The sequence below is a fragment of the Zootermopsis nevadensis genome, unplaced genomic scaffold (assembly GCF_977971745.1).
Source record: "Zootermopsis nevadensis isolate Lab colony 2312 unplaced genomic scaffold, Znev_1.0 Znev_ptg000024l, whole genome shotgun sequence".
In the NCBI taxonomy this organism is placed as follows: Eukaryota; Metazoa; Arthropoda; class Insecta; order Blattodea; family Termopsidae; genus Zootermopsis; species Zootermopsis nevadensis.
In genome coordinates, this window is record NW_028259156.1 from 12,302,193 (window position 1) to 12,317,622 (window position 15,430).

The 15,430-nt window shown below is 36.4% G+C and overlaps 1 protein-coding gene across 23 annotated transcripts in view; it reads right to left on the minus strand.

Annotated features, from left to right (window-relative positions):
• The window catches only part of nrm (neuromusculin), a 590,496-nt gene that overhangs the window by 250,449 nt on the left and 324,617 nt on the right, over window positions 1-15,430 (minus strand). For all 23 annotated transcript variants that reach the window (XR_015536928.1, XR_015536927.1, XM_087355254.1 and 20 more), the window contains exon 2: window positions 6,397-6,574. Coding sequence is in view for 21 of the 23 variants with exons in the window: in XM_087355254.1 (XP_087211380.1) it covers window positions 6,397-6,574 (178 nt within the window). In the remaining 2 variants the exon portion in view is untranslated. The remainder of the gene's footprint in view (window positions 1-6,396; window positions 6,575-15,430) is intronic.

Below are 15,430 nucleotides of genomic sequence, written 5' to 3' on the forward strand. Positions count from 1 at the left end.
CTTATGAATCTTAGTAGACATACGTATAGTTGAGGTCTCAGACATATCAAGCTTATGTCGCAGTGATAACAATATAAGTCACGGAATTTTCCGAATACAGGGCATTAAATTTTTCAATTTCATTCGAAGGTATTTTTTTCAATCGCATATATCTGCCGATCTGCAGGTGTCTGAGTGAGCATATTCATGTTGGTTAGAGGTCACTCACATGTAAGTGTCATTTCAAAATCATGACAATATGAGTCCTTCGGTTTCCAGAATATATGCTTTTAAATTTCTCAAGGTCATTCGAAGGTCATTTCTTCAAACGCATATAACTCTCGATCAGTAGGTATCTTAGTGCCCATATTCATGTCAGTTTGAGGACACAGAGAGATCAGTGTCACCTCAAGGTTACGACAATATCGGTCGGTGGATTAACCAAATAGAGGCCTTTGATATTTTCATGTTTGTTCGGCGATCATTTTTTCAAACGCATATTTCTGGTGATCTGCAGGAATCTGAATGACCATATTATTGTCCGTTGAAGGTCTCGTATATATCATCGTCATGTCATAGTCACGACAATCCTATGCTAAATGGTACCTATATTCTGTTACGTAATTACAGTTTAGAATTGTTGATATTGATTTTTTCGTGAGAACGCAGTTGAACTGTGGTCAAAAGTTCTGTCGACATTACGGGAATGAAGGAAGTAAGAAGTTCTTTCGTCTGCAAGAATTTAATTTCCACCTGCGTGAAAAGTGTTATTATTTCATTCTTATTAATGAGAAATAAGTAAAATACCTTAACGTGTTTCGAAAATATTCTATTCCTTATTCCTGTAGGTAATTTCACACTTCAAAAGCGAATTGTTATTTCCCTTTAAGAGGCACTTTCTTCAGCGATAATACGTCTTGCTACGAACATCAATAAACGGACAAAATACATGACGATGTTTCCAACAATAAAACCCTTATATATCCTTCAATATATTGGCAGGTAGCACTGAATTGGAGCTAGTTAACGATCTAACCACTTCAGACTTTATTTTCTCTCGAAAGAATAAAAAAGGACAATGCAGAAAATCTCCTGGACGTGTTAAAGAAGGATTTGGACAAAACAGCGAAGCTAACAAATGACTAGTGAGCCTAGTAGCAGACATGCTATATAACTCCTAATCAAGTGTAGGGTGGTAAAACCAAGCCCCACAAGTCGATTCCAAGATTAGTGAGCGTTCCTCCCAACTGCTTGCTTTAACACCGGAGACCATGTGCTGACCACTGTGTCTTCCGACGACCGCTAAATTCATTAACGCTGGTCAGACCTGATTGGACACGAGGTGAGGTCAGTAAGAAATGACCCGATACCACGTCATCAAAATCGCCATGCGAATGGCCGCTGAAGAGCTAATGAGGCGACTTTAATACAAGAATGAACTTTACAAACAATACGAATAAAGGACGCTGTTCTTCTGTCAGTTTTCTGTTCCATTATACGTTCCTATAAACACAGAAGTCTTTTCGTGGCTGAGTGGGGGACAAGAGCATGTAGAAATTTCTGTTATGTTTCCTGGCTGCTAAAAAATTGTATAAGAATGAAGAAAAAGTTTCCATTCCGAAATTTAAATGTCATTGACTAATAGAAAATGTTAGAAAAGAAAGGACGCCTTAAAATAGGCTAGATATACAAATTATTAAATAAGTCAATACGTCAGGCTTCGTCTATTTTGTTCCTTTCGACACGAACAGCTCTACAGTTCAAACTCATTCAAATAAGGTTCCACTTAACAACTACTAATTTTAATGAGAATTAATTATTAAATATTTACGTCTCATTAAAATTATTAAATAACTGCGTCTCATTAAAACCAGTAGCAATTTTCCACTGCTTCGAAATGCAAAAGTACCCTATTAATTTTTAACCGAATAAATGACAAGTAACTAAATAATAATTCTCTAAAGGTCTGTGACAAACAGAACTATCGAAATGAAACGAAGCCGACAACATTAACAGCTTTCTATGAATAAATATAATTTAAAATTCTTTCTTTATATTGTATATGATTAAGAGATTAATCAATGCAGCATTGTAAGATCCTTATCAAAAGCGGGCCACATTGTATAGTGCACTTTGACTTTTATGAACAAAAATCCCAAGAAAAACAAATTAAATTCCTTTCCCTTCACTCAACAAATCAGAAGAAGAAGAATAGCGAGATTTATGTAGAAAAATTCTGTTGCATAAGAATTAAAACTAAGGCGTTGGTCAACTTTCGAACACCTGAAACTTTAACACGATGACATTTTTACTTTTTCGTCAGGAACAAACTTTTTAAAAGTACCAATATTTCTATTTTTTTAATAAAAAAAGCTCAGCGTTTTTGCCCACTCGTGAACCATCCTCATTAGCCTGCTCTTAAACTCAGGACTACGGATGCAAAGCAACTTTCCAACCACGCGGAACATCCACACTTTTCATCGCCTAGAGTTTTAAAACTAATTTGTGACTAATAATTCCCTCACAGTCGGTAGCGATGGACATCGGTTTTAAAAAAATACTGGAGATATGTGTTAGTACAAAATTATGTGTAAATACTACGAAGGGTTATAAATCTTGTAAGAAAAAATATAGACCCATACATAACATTTTTGAAGACACTGACACAGACTTAATAATGAATTCCCGATACACTTTTAACAATGTATTATGCGACGAAGAAATTGTCAAATGATAGAAGAAACCATATTCTGAAGAGCGTGCTATTAATTTTAGCCTACGTATTTATCTTTTGTAGATAAAAATTTTTTAGACTTATGATATCACCCACCTACCTATGTGTGTTTTTATATTCCCTTTCAACTTTCGAATCCGAATAACTAACTGTCTGTAAACGTTACGTAATTAAAGGCCGACCCAAGAACGTAAGGACTAACATCGCAGCAGATGCCCAGACTTATCAGATGGGAACTACAGCACTGTCGCGTAAATTATGATCCTTGAATGCATGACAATAGAGCTTATAAAATTTGTAACTTTCGGTAAGAATGTTTTTATGTTGTTAGAATAAAATGGAGGCTGTGCAAAAACTTTAATTTGGGTTTTATTTATATCTGACCTAAATAAAAGGTATTTTACGTATTTCAACAGTGAGCTTGGAAAATTAAGTGATGTATGAAGGTAGACTAGTGTTATTTATAAGTCAGCAATAGAAAACCCAGCATAAGTGTGAAAATGTTAGAACTTGTTCAATTTTAACGTACACGGAATTTTTACCTTCGTAGAAGACGAAAATCCTGCAGGAAGAGACACTAATAATGACAATAATAATTAAATTTTAAGCTTTATCTTAGTTTTTCATTAACAGCCAAATAGAAAATTATGGATATAAATTTACAACAACGTAACAATAACTGTAATAAAAGTGTAATAATGATCTATGACATAACTTCAAACACAATCAATAAAATAATTCACAAAGAGTGGGGATGCAGTCCCATGACCATCTACACAAAAGCTCAGTACACCAACCCACGAGATAACGATGAATTTATTACAAATATTAATGCACATTATTACATTATCTAAATATAACGCAAAAATAGTCTGAGGAATAGAAAAGTAAGCTTATGAGTTTTCCCAAAACTATTTGCGTTGGTGATTAATTTGTGAAACTAGCTGCTCTATTTTGAGCGGAAATGCTGTATAAAGGGAAAAAAAGACTGACAGCGAATGTTGTCCATTGCGAAGGAATGCATAATTACTCCTGTTAAACCAGTACTCTTAAATTAACTGAATGTAAATCACAAAAAAAAAACTCGCTGCATGTGCAATTAATTTAAGAGTACTCCAAGTAAGAAGAGGTGTAATGTATTTTCCACTGGTACCATTAATCCCATTTCAATCATTTTGAATGGGACAAGTACAAACATAACAAAAATTTCGGAGATGTTCTGTATTTCATTGGACATTTAACTAATGAACTCCACGGAGCACATTCCTTTCGAGAAGCTCAGCTAGACAAAAACATATCCCACTTTTTGTGGGACACGAAGGCTCATTAACGTCCATTTTAATATCATCCTCCCACCACTCCCAGGTATTCCGAGTGGCCTCTTTCAAATTTTACAAGCAACATTATACGCAATTGCCGTTTCCCTCATGCGCGCTACATGCCCTACTCATCGTCCTTGATTCGGTCACCCTAGTAATGTTCGGTTAAAAGTACAAATTATGAGGCTTATTAGGATGCACATTTATCCAGCTTCCTGTTATACCGTCTCGCTCTGGTAAAATGATCCAAATAAGAGAAATCCACTCTTGTCAAGTATTAAATTGTGCGTACGTAAGTTGTGACAAAACTGTGTAATGCAAGAAGTCCAACAACTGAATAAATATGAGTGTTTTGGCGGAAATTTCTCGTTTCATATAAACCGTGAAAGGAGTTCAACAAATTAACATCGACTATAGACTGAGGGCGTTTGAGAACAGGGACCTGAATACAATTTTTGGACCTAAGAGAGACGAACTAACAGGAGAAGAGGAAAAACCATAATCAGGGGCTTCGTGTTTTCACCCGTCACCGAATACTAAAAAGGGGAACAGATTAAGGGCGTTTGAATAACGATACATTGCTTAAAAGATTTTCGCCTAAATCCTGAAGAGTCGATACCAAAGACAGCTTGGTAAACCTAGGTGTAAATGGAAAGGTAATATTAAAAATGATCTTAAAGAACAAAGTGTGAGGGTGTAGTATGGATTTACAATAGTTTGTTAGTGCATTATATCTGTACAATAAGCAAGTGTTATAGCTTGGTTGGTTACAATTTGTTGTTAAAGATTTTAGTCCTTATAAGATAATGTTTGACTGATTATTTATCCATGGTCCACTGTGTACATGTACGTTTATAGCACAGCGCAGTACAGCCATTGCAACAAGATCGTATTAAAGCCCGAACTATGCTAAATCGTATTATATCCATTAATTAAGCAAAGGTAATTAATTATTTTAATTCTTGTATGCCGTTTTGTTGCACTTGTCAATAAAAATGCGTCTTTTAAGTAAAAGTTTGTCATTCTCGACAGGCACCTCCATAGCAGAAATACAATACATAATACAACGAAAAAAAGACCTATCGTGGTTGCTATATATTTTATATATACAGGCCTCTGTAATGCAACAGACAGGATGAATCTACGCGTACAGCAAACGCACATTCGGTGATAGCTTTCCAATACGTTCAAGCTAATCCCTACGCAACAACACAAATAAAATCCAACTGTTACCCCAACCACATGCGCAAACACAGAGATCATTTCCCGCCCTCAACCAACAGTTGGAATCACCACTAAATAACAGGGTATAAACGCTAAGCTGTCTGCGACACAGGACAAAATCCGAAGGATTTCACGGTCCAGGAAAATACGTCACATATACCAACTTCGTTGGAATGGATAAATGATCCACCCGGCACTGACGTTGTCTGCAGCTGGTTCAATGGACGGATAATCTTCCTGCATGACTGTTTGCACAGTAAATAGGGGCCCGGCCAATGGACAGCTTCTGTATATTATACACAGTAAAAGAGTATACTGGCATATCCTTTTGGTTTCATCGTTCTATTTCTTTTTTTCTTTTTTTAAAATAGAAAAGTTTAGCCATTATGATTTATGTACTCTCTGACTGATATTAGAGGCAATTCAAAATCTGATGATATAATGATTGAATGTTTGTGGCAGTGGTTGATATACCATAAGATATATCTAACATATACACAACGTTTTACACCTGAAGACTGTCGCAAAGCCAATTCATTGGTTGTGTCCATCAGATATAACCTACATCATACAACAGGCCCCGTCAAACATAACACTGGTACAATGATTACATTCAGCACTGAAAAACATAATAATTTGCTCTGAAAAATCAATGTTATAATCACCGTGTTATTTTGGTAGCCGTAACAACTCGATTAGAAAACAAAGGACGGCAGGCGAAACAGCCGAACTTCAATTCCGGGACAAAAGAGAACTAATGTGGAGGCCAATGACTGACATTTCGTACAACGAACCACGAAAAGAATATAAAGTCATGGGACAATAAATAAAAAAAATGTTTGCTTATTATAATCATGCGTCGAAGTTGTAGGCTAATTCAAAATGTTCGCTGTTCTCACACAGATCCCATGGAAAACGCTTACATGGATGTCCCAATCATGCGTTCCAACATCTTCCTTTTTCTTTCAGTCGGGCTTTTATTGTTCCGAAACTAACTAATAGCACCATTAAAAGATGTTGAATAACGAATGAGTTCAATTGCATTTGCATTCGAAAACTACATACTTTCTACCTTGTAATTTGGTGAGATAGGGTACAAATAAACCACTGTGCACAGCGTGTAGAACACTCTGTACTCACCGTTCCGTGTAATCTGCCTCAGGTCGAGCTATGCCGGCCGTCTCGCTGAAGACAAAGATCCGAGAAGATCCACGATACCATTTGATGCTATGTAGGTCGCCACATTTCTCCGTATCCACATCACATGGAAGAAAGATGTTCTCTCCCACAAGACCGGACAAATCGCGTTGCGGCAATCCTGAAAGACACAAGGGAACAACAGTTTTAGACGCGCCTCCCCTCTTACATCACGGGTGGCAAACTTCAATGCCGACGCAATAAAACCTTTAATTGTTTTGTTCAGTAAATCCGTGCCCTCACGTAGCCAACATCAATGTTACCAGCCGAACTGTGAGTACAGTACAACAGCTGCACATGAAGTGTTTGTACAACTTGTGAGAAGTGTTAAATGTGAGTACTGGGAGGTCAGATGGGTCAATTAAGCAGTCCCGTAGACTCTGTCTCGGCGAGTCCAGTGTCCGTGAAGCGGTATTTTATATCTCGTAGCAAATTCAAGGGAAAGCAGCCGGTACGCAACACATCGAAGAACGTTTGACACATTTAACGTAATAAGATGACCAAACTGAACAAGTCTTCTTGAAAGTATTATATTACACGATAAATTTATTATTACGTAGATTACACAATAAAGCTTAGACGTCAAATTAACCACACATGAATCTATACATTAATTCCATGTAACATGTAGAAACTGACAGTGAATAAAATAGAATTACTGCAAATAATATGCCATCTAATTTGGAAGATTTCGAATGTCCAATGAATGATTGAACTAATAAAAAAGTTAAAATATGCTGTAACTATCCTTCACGTATTCACAGAGAACGATTAACTATAGAGATATAAAAATTACACACAGTGCTTCTAAATTGGTCTTTATTATTTTCAAAATATTCTCATAATCCCTTTACACAAATCCTTCCGATAAAGATCCGATATGAATTTAATTACATTAAATTGCTTAACCTGTTTTGTGGCTATAACTACTTACAAATATGTGAATATTTTGATTTTAAATTCCTCTCAGTAAGCCTACACCCAACCTGAACTCTTACGAACTAATAACATCGCGGTCTTCCGAGTTCTTAAGCACGGAACGAAAATACCATTTACCGTAAAACCTCTACATTTTGTGATGCGGTAGATCCCCGAAGAATACCCTATTTTTCTTAAGTTCGCTTTGTTTGTAGAGGGTACAACATCGCAGCCTCTCAAAATTTATAAGCGTACCGACTTTTCAGTTTGACAACGATTTCTACGTAACCACTGAAGTTGGTGATATATCATAAACAAAAATTCTATCTCGAATATCTATATTAAAAATACAAAGAAGACGCTGATACAAATGTTAGAAGTACCAACAAGTGCGAATTAAAACTCGGTGATTTTCTTAGGCTTAATTGTTAATTTATAATTTCAGCTAGTCTCTGTATACTTCTGGAATAATTTAAAGCAGACTACGGTCGAAAGTTCTCTCCAAAGCCTCCTTCTCTTTACGACTTCTTTTATTTCCGTTATACAAGATTCATTTCCTCCACTGCTAATCGATTATTGAATTTTGTATGAGTTCTCTAAGGCACGAAAATTCTATAAGTAAATTGCTTTAATGGACTTCTATCGCTTAACTTTCTTCTTATTTCCAGCGCGAAGCAAACAAAAAATGCAACAGGACTGATGTATACTTTGCATTAAGTTAAAAATTCCAGTTTTGTTTCTCATTGAGCAAACGCATATCACAAGTACGTGTAGTCTATAGTTCAACATTAAAGCTTATCTCTTTGCTTTTTAACGAATATTTACGGTGCGGCTTTCCGTCAACAAGGGGCTTCAACATTCCCTTACTTCCGTTAAAATAAATTCTGAACGCAGTTGACACACTACTACTATTTGTTCTGTCGTTCGACAGATACCCATCTAAATTGATCAGTGATGTACAGTGTAAACAGCAGAGCTATACGATTAATTGAGCGATTCCATTAGTTGTGCTTTCACGCATAACGCTTTATTTTGCCTTTATTTCTGAGGTATATATATATATATATATATATATATATATTTATTTATTTATTTATTTGTATTGATTTTTACTCAGAAAATCTTTAATATATATTCACATCCACTACGCTGAGAGCCACAGAATGTGGACAATCAAGATGCACTCATCGCTCAGCTAATTACTTCAAAATGTTTTATGGGTGAGTAAGGATTCAATACAAAATCATCACAACATACGGGAATTGTCAACTATTTTACGTTTTTCTCTTAAGCTTCTTAAAGTGTTTTCCCACAGGAAGAGATGATGCACAGATAAAAGACAATCTGTGTATTTATATCGTACAAATCAACGTTTTAAAACTCCCTGGATTCAAGACGTTTCACGAATTAAGAAAGTGACCCTTATTGTTTCAATATTAGTTTAAAAAATTAAAGGTTTTCTAAATGTCGTAAACGCTGAACACTCCTTTCAGAGCAACCACTAATACTTGTTAAAACACGATGTCATATCACGTACGTTGGCTGCCTGTTGCTTCAAACACATTTACATATGACGGACCAATTACATGGCTGCTGCTGTTATCTTGATTATTGATAGTTACCTCTCAATGAGCATTAGTACAAACGATTCGTTACTGGACAGATTTCAAAATACAGAGTTTGTCTGTCGACAAATACTAAACGTTTGCACAGTTCAGTGTTTGCTAGATGATACTGTTCTAGATTATATAAGCGAATGTTCGTCAACAAAGCTGCAATTCAAGCTCGACATATTCACGTTGTAATTACGTATTTAATCTACCAAGTACGTCCAAATTTCCAGTATGTAGGAAGTAGTTTATATGATACTATAACTGCTATTCAGTTCAGTTCAGCTTTCAGATATCAAAATTTAGAGTTAAAATGTTCGTTATTGACGCAAGGTTGGTTAAAGAAAATATTTTGTCACGGAAAATGATGAAAGTTTACTTAAATAAGATGTCAAATGCTATATTATTTTGTATGATGCAATCAATGTATTGGTACAATAAATAATGAGGTCTCGGAGTGTAAAATTTTGCTTCATTTTTTTTATTACAATTTTAAATATATTTGACTGCTCGCACCTAAACTAACGTAAGATTCCCTACAAAACCCTTTCCTTAATCGGAATGTAATACTTCAAAGATTTATGGCTCTTAATTTAAATGTTTTCTCTACAGAATATGAATATAGTTTTTTTCTATTTATCTAACCTTTGTGTTATTTTGATTTGTTTTTATTAACCTCAACTTCCCTCACCAAATCACATAACTGCTTCTTATAGTATTATTCACACATTTACTTAAACAATATGCTATAAGCATTTCTGCAGGACTAGATCCAGTAAATTATCCTATAAAGCAGTAGTCCTTATGTTACAAACCTTCTGCTATTAAACTAGAAATGCTTAATAAAAATTACTAATTAAATTTGTCGTAAGACGTTAACCCTTGAAGTTACGAAAATATCCTTGGATCGAGAAGACACTTTACGCCCAAAAAAGGTCACGAGTTCCTAAAATCCTTTGTCCAGTTTTGTGTTAATCAGTGTCCTGTAGAGGAGTGGGGTTAAGTTTTCTTACAAATGCTTTGACGTCAGTTTAACTGATTTTCCTCTACGAATAATGACATGTATAAATACATGCACACACGCAATCTATTTATTTCCTAATTGTTACAAGCTGAAACTCATATATTCATTTTAAGAAACACACTTAAATTTGTCTAGGTTCCTTAATCTATTGATGCTTAGCTAGTGAATCGATTTCTTTATTATTTTATTTCACAATTTTTACTAGTTTCATTCTGTACTGATACCACCTTTATATTACACTGATTACTTTATTCCGATGTTTAAATTCTTCTGTAGAAAATCTGAAACCATACGACCCAGGTCACAATTGTTGTTTCTGGCATTACATCCACTTACTGAATGTTGTCTCCCGATTTCTTTATGGACAGAATATTTCCAATGCAAAGTTAGTTTAATCAGTTCAAATTCGTGTTCTGCTCATCTTCTCCTCTGAGGTGTTCGTTCCTGTTCTCCATCTCAGCTCCAACGAACCCGTATTTCGATTATGATTGCCACAGCAGAGAGATATACAATTGGCACACTTACACACAATCAGTAAAATATTACACAGATAAATAAATCTCTAACATAACACATCCAAAGGAAATAAATTCGCTTGCAATATACTTTAACGGGAGGAAAGAGCTTTAGAAAAGTGAGAGAAATGGCAGAGTATTACTGCTTTGGAAGGAATTTTCTTTACTCCATTCTCGCGGGAAAACAGATTTGCATACATTGATACGACCAGCCTTTGGTCTTTCTGAAACTCATCCGTTCTGTAACCGTTCCCCATGGCTGTCTTTTCCGCTCCACGCATCGGAGAGAAACTCGTTGAGAAGAAACTGTTTTTTATTCTGAATAGATGCCAAAAATTGCGTCAGTAAATATAAGCACTTCAGGGCCTTGAGGACATCCATATTCAGTGTTAGAGCTTTGCTTCATGGAAAACAGAAAAAAATCCGAAAACACTGAACGTAATGGGTTGAAGATGCATTATATCTGAGAACCTCAAAACTTGGACGCTATTTAAAATATGAATACATTAAAGTAAAATGAAACCTCCATCAGTCAGTTAAGGTTACAATATAGATGAGAATAAATTAAAGTTTAAAACCTTCTGAGAGATGCAGAAGCATTTATTGACCTACACAGAAATACGAGTTCAGAAACGTTTTGACATCACAATACGAAAAAATGCTACCCTTTAATCTGTAGCCCTATCTCGTAATTTTACAAAAAACAATTAAACAACGCGGAAAACAGCATATTTATACATTAGGGAACGTTCCCAGACAAAAAATATTGCAACTGTGAAAGAATTCCTAGATTTTAAATACTGAAGACGTTTGTGACCATTTTGCCAAAGTGGGAGATACTTTATTAATAACAATACGAAAATCAGGTAGTCCTATGTAATGCTTTCTTGTAAGAACCCTTACATTTTACAATTGACATATATCAAACCTCTCCGCATGGCACAAAGGGTAACTGGAGGCCTGTTAAAATTAATCAAAAGAAGTTAAAAATGTTTTAACTGTCGGAAGTATGGTCACACATTATGCACACATGCACAGTGCAAAGTGGACCTTGTATTAATTTCCATGGTTAATTTACAGAGTTCTAACAGCAGCAGCTTTGGTTGAATCAATAAGCCTGCATTACTGGAACAACTTCTCTTCCTACACACTTTAGTTCTGCCTTGCCCTTCAGTACGAGCTTAAGTAACAGTACAAAAGTACACAGAGAATAGTTGTATACGACCACACTTAAGAACACTCTAATCCATTCTCAAGGGATTGCTATTGTGACGACTTTTCGAAGCCTTCATGCCCAACGGACTAGACCATATTATAAACACAGAGCTTGGCAATCATTAAAATTCCCAGCGGCGAATCAATTCCAAGTTAAGGCCATTAAGTACTGTTTTAATACAGGTCTTCCAACGCGCCACATGCGTGTGTAACAGCATACAAAACACTTTAACGGACCGCATTAATACACAGCACCTGGTCATTACAAGCTTAGGCTTTCCCTTATTCCACTGTCACAAGGCTCATCTCACCTCTCATCTAGTGTTCAATTAAACTCTTAATGACAACCTCACTCCCTTCTATTTCCATTCTCGTTTCATTATCTCCCGATGGCATTCGCATAGAAATGTCCTTCTGTCTGTCTTCACGCACCTCTTTCTCTGTCTCTTGTCAACTACGCTTCATTTGTCTCTCATTGCTATGCAAATTGACAGGTTGGCTGTGGTCAGCACGGACCTGTGACCACAACGGTACAAGATGCCGCCCTTGGTTCCACGTGGTTGAATCAGAGAAGTAACATGGCTTACAGTGACTATTTATCAGCCTAACCATAATTATGTTAGGCATTAGGAAAGCGAAGTTATGCAGAACGAGTAGATCTTCTAAAAATGTTGGTACATTTACTTCCACAAACTGACGAACTAATTCCATGGAAAAGAGTCATTTTTGAGAATATAATAGTCGCCAACCACCTAACAATTCTTCCGGAATTTTATGAACAACTAGTACCAATCTTGAGCTAAACTAAAATGGTCTACGTCCTCACAAAGCATCTCTTTCACTCAATGTAATATCACACACCTCCACCATCCAAGTTCTCGTCTTAAAAATGGTTTGTTCCGTTATTTCAGACTTTGCTATTAAAATTCTGAATTATTTCTGATCTGTCCTATGCTACACACATCTTATCCTCGTTAATTTTGGGCTAAAATAGGACACCTTAAAATATCCTAACACCAAGGAAGACAGCTTTTTATCTGTTCTGAAGTCTGAAATATCTTCTGGATATGTCTAGTGGCTGTAGCTTGCCACTTTCAGAAGGCAGTGGTTGATTAGGCATCGTTTCCCATGAAGGCACGCTTAATTAGACATAAAACCGAGCCAGTCATGATTAGATTTCACTCGAAAATTTGAAATGTCATTTGACTGTCAATCAAAACGATCCGCACTATTATCAACCGATCATTGTAATAGACCTATATCATTAAATTACAAAGCACAGATTTGATAGTTACTGGCGTAACTCATAAACACACTGATCCTTCTCTCAGCATGTGCAACGCTTCTCTTGCCTCGGGAAACATATAATCACTTTAATCAAGCCACTGGACAGCATACTAAACAGCAAGTCTCCCAAAGCTCATGTACGCTACTTAGATTAACATGAATACATACAATGACAAACGGAAATGCTATTCGAAATACCCAGACATAAAATTAAGTAAACTGTCGTGACACCAAACGTATTGTACGTAACTAAAAACAAACCGAAACCTAAAAGAGTCAGATAATTTGTTTATAGTGAAAATTAACAGATCCCTTGCTGTACTATAGAATCGAATTTTTTTAACTAAATCTGATTCCTGTTCTAAGTTACAGAAATTTATGTTCTATAAAATAGCGCAGAGGTTCCCAAACTTTTATACCATGCGCCCCATTCAAATTATTTCATAAATTTCACGCCCCCTTCCAGAACAAGTGCGAAAAAACAAATTTGACCTAAAATTTAGACATGAGTATACATTTTTTTAATTTAGTATATATTATTCAATACATTTAATTTAAAAAACTGTAATAAAATATATGCTTCTTACCTGGATTAGTGGGATGCTCTACGAGTCTGAATTCTACAGCATTGTAAGACAACTAAACTGCCTCAACCAAGCAAAGGATGTTAAATATTGTTTCTCCATATTTCGTTAAAAATGTTTTTCATACAAACAACACGGGCCCCCCAGGGGGGCGCACCCCCACACTTTGGGAACCTCTGAAATAGCGTATTTCTTGACGTATGTCTCAGTGCTGTCACCCATAAATTTAAGAAAATAAAAGAAGTATTGACACTTTTCTATAATATTTGAAATACATATATATATTATTAAGTGACAATCGATAGTAGGCCAAGTATTTATACGCATAGATTTATCATAAAAATTTAAAATAAATAGTGAAATTAATTCACATAGAAGTAATGTTAATTTAAACGTTTCTTTCACTTCTAAAAGCAAAATATTAAAACATAAGTAAAAAATGAATGTTTTAAACCAATGCCCAATGAGAAAACCGGCGACTAAAATTTCGAAGGAAAAGAGGAGAGAGAGAAAGCAATTACAACCCACGTTTCTTGGGGAAAGAGGAGATAAAATTCCCAGAAATGACGCAACCTAATATTTGTGTCGCTTTAGCTGCTGTTTTCGGTCCATTTCTTCCATTCTCTTTCTGTTTCTTCCTCATCAGTAGGGATTCTTTATTCTCCCTAGAAGACCGGAAATTGCCCGGTGCTAGTTTTCCAATTTCCTGGGAGAATCCCACCACCACCTTCCGAGGTTGTCGCTTTTGTGTCTGATCGCCTGAGTGCGGCCATGCATTCATTAGCAGGTTTTTGTTTTTCGTGGCATCACTTCACACTCTCTTGGCCAGAGACACGCCACAATGAACCTTCTATAACCAGGAGGTTGTTCCATACCTCTTCTTCTCGTTCATAACTTCATCCCTTTATAACTATGTTTTCCAAACAAACATACTTACTCGGATATGCAGAATTTAAGCAGTCTTAGAGTATCGGCAATTACTTATTCTGCATAGTAGTGGCACTAAGATCCCACCCATTAGTAAAAAAAGTAAAGTGTGTCCCACTATACGCCATGTAGGCGTTTGGGGTGAGTGGAGGTATAGCTCCTCTCTTCCTTGACCTCGGCACTAGATGGGGGTGAGTGGTCAGCATCACGCCCCGGCCGGCTTTACCCCGGTAAAGGACCCCGGTACCCATTGTAGAGGAGGCCGGGTGAGCCCCAGAGCCGGTCTGGACGCAGAGGCTAGAGGAAAAATCCTCTGCCCCCGTCGGGGATCGAACCCCGGTCGTCCAGCTCGTAGCTAGTCACTATACTGACTGAGCTATCCCGGCTCATCCACCCATTAGGTAGTTTCTGAAAAAAGGAACTAGAAGTATATTGGTTGAAATGAAAAATGAATTCCGTCAGCTACAACATATTTACATTCTAGGATTAAATATGGCCTCTAACTAACTCAAGATATGGATTAGTTTTTACGTCTTTTAAACATGGCAATGAACTTTTGGTGTCTCAAGAGGCGGGTACTTTGTGGCTAGCCAAGAGACTATCAGCTTCTAAATATGAACACTGCTTTATGAGGCTAGCTAACTGTCTAGTCATAAGACCATAGAACAATAGGGCCTTATTAATGGCACTGAAAAAGTGACAAAGTGTTTCTTTTAAGTAGGATTTGAGGTTCTGGCGGCGGTGAGTACGAAGATGAATGTCTTCTGAGTTGTAGCGTCGTGTTGTCTGGTACAATACAACCAAAGTTTCAGATGTCCTTGATGCCTCCATCATCAGGGTGGTGATGATGGAGGAAGGCGGGACCTCAAGAACTTTGGTAAACTTATACCAGGTTAC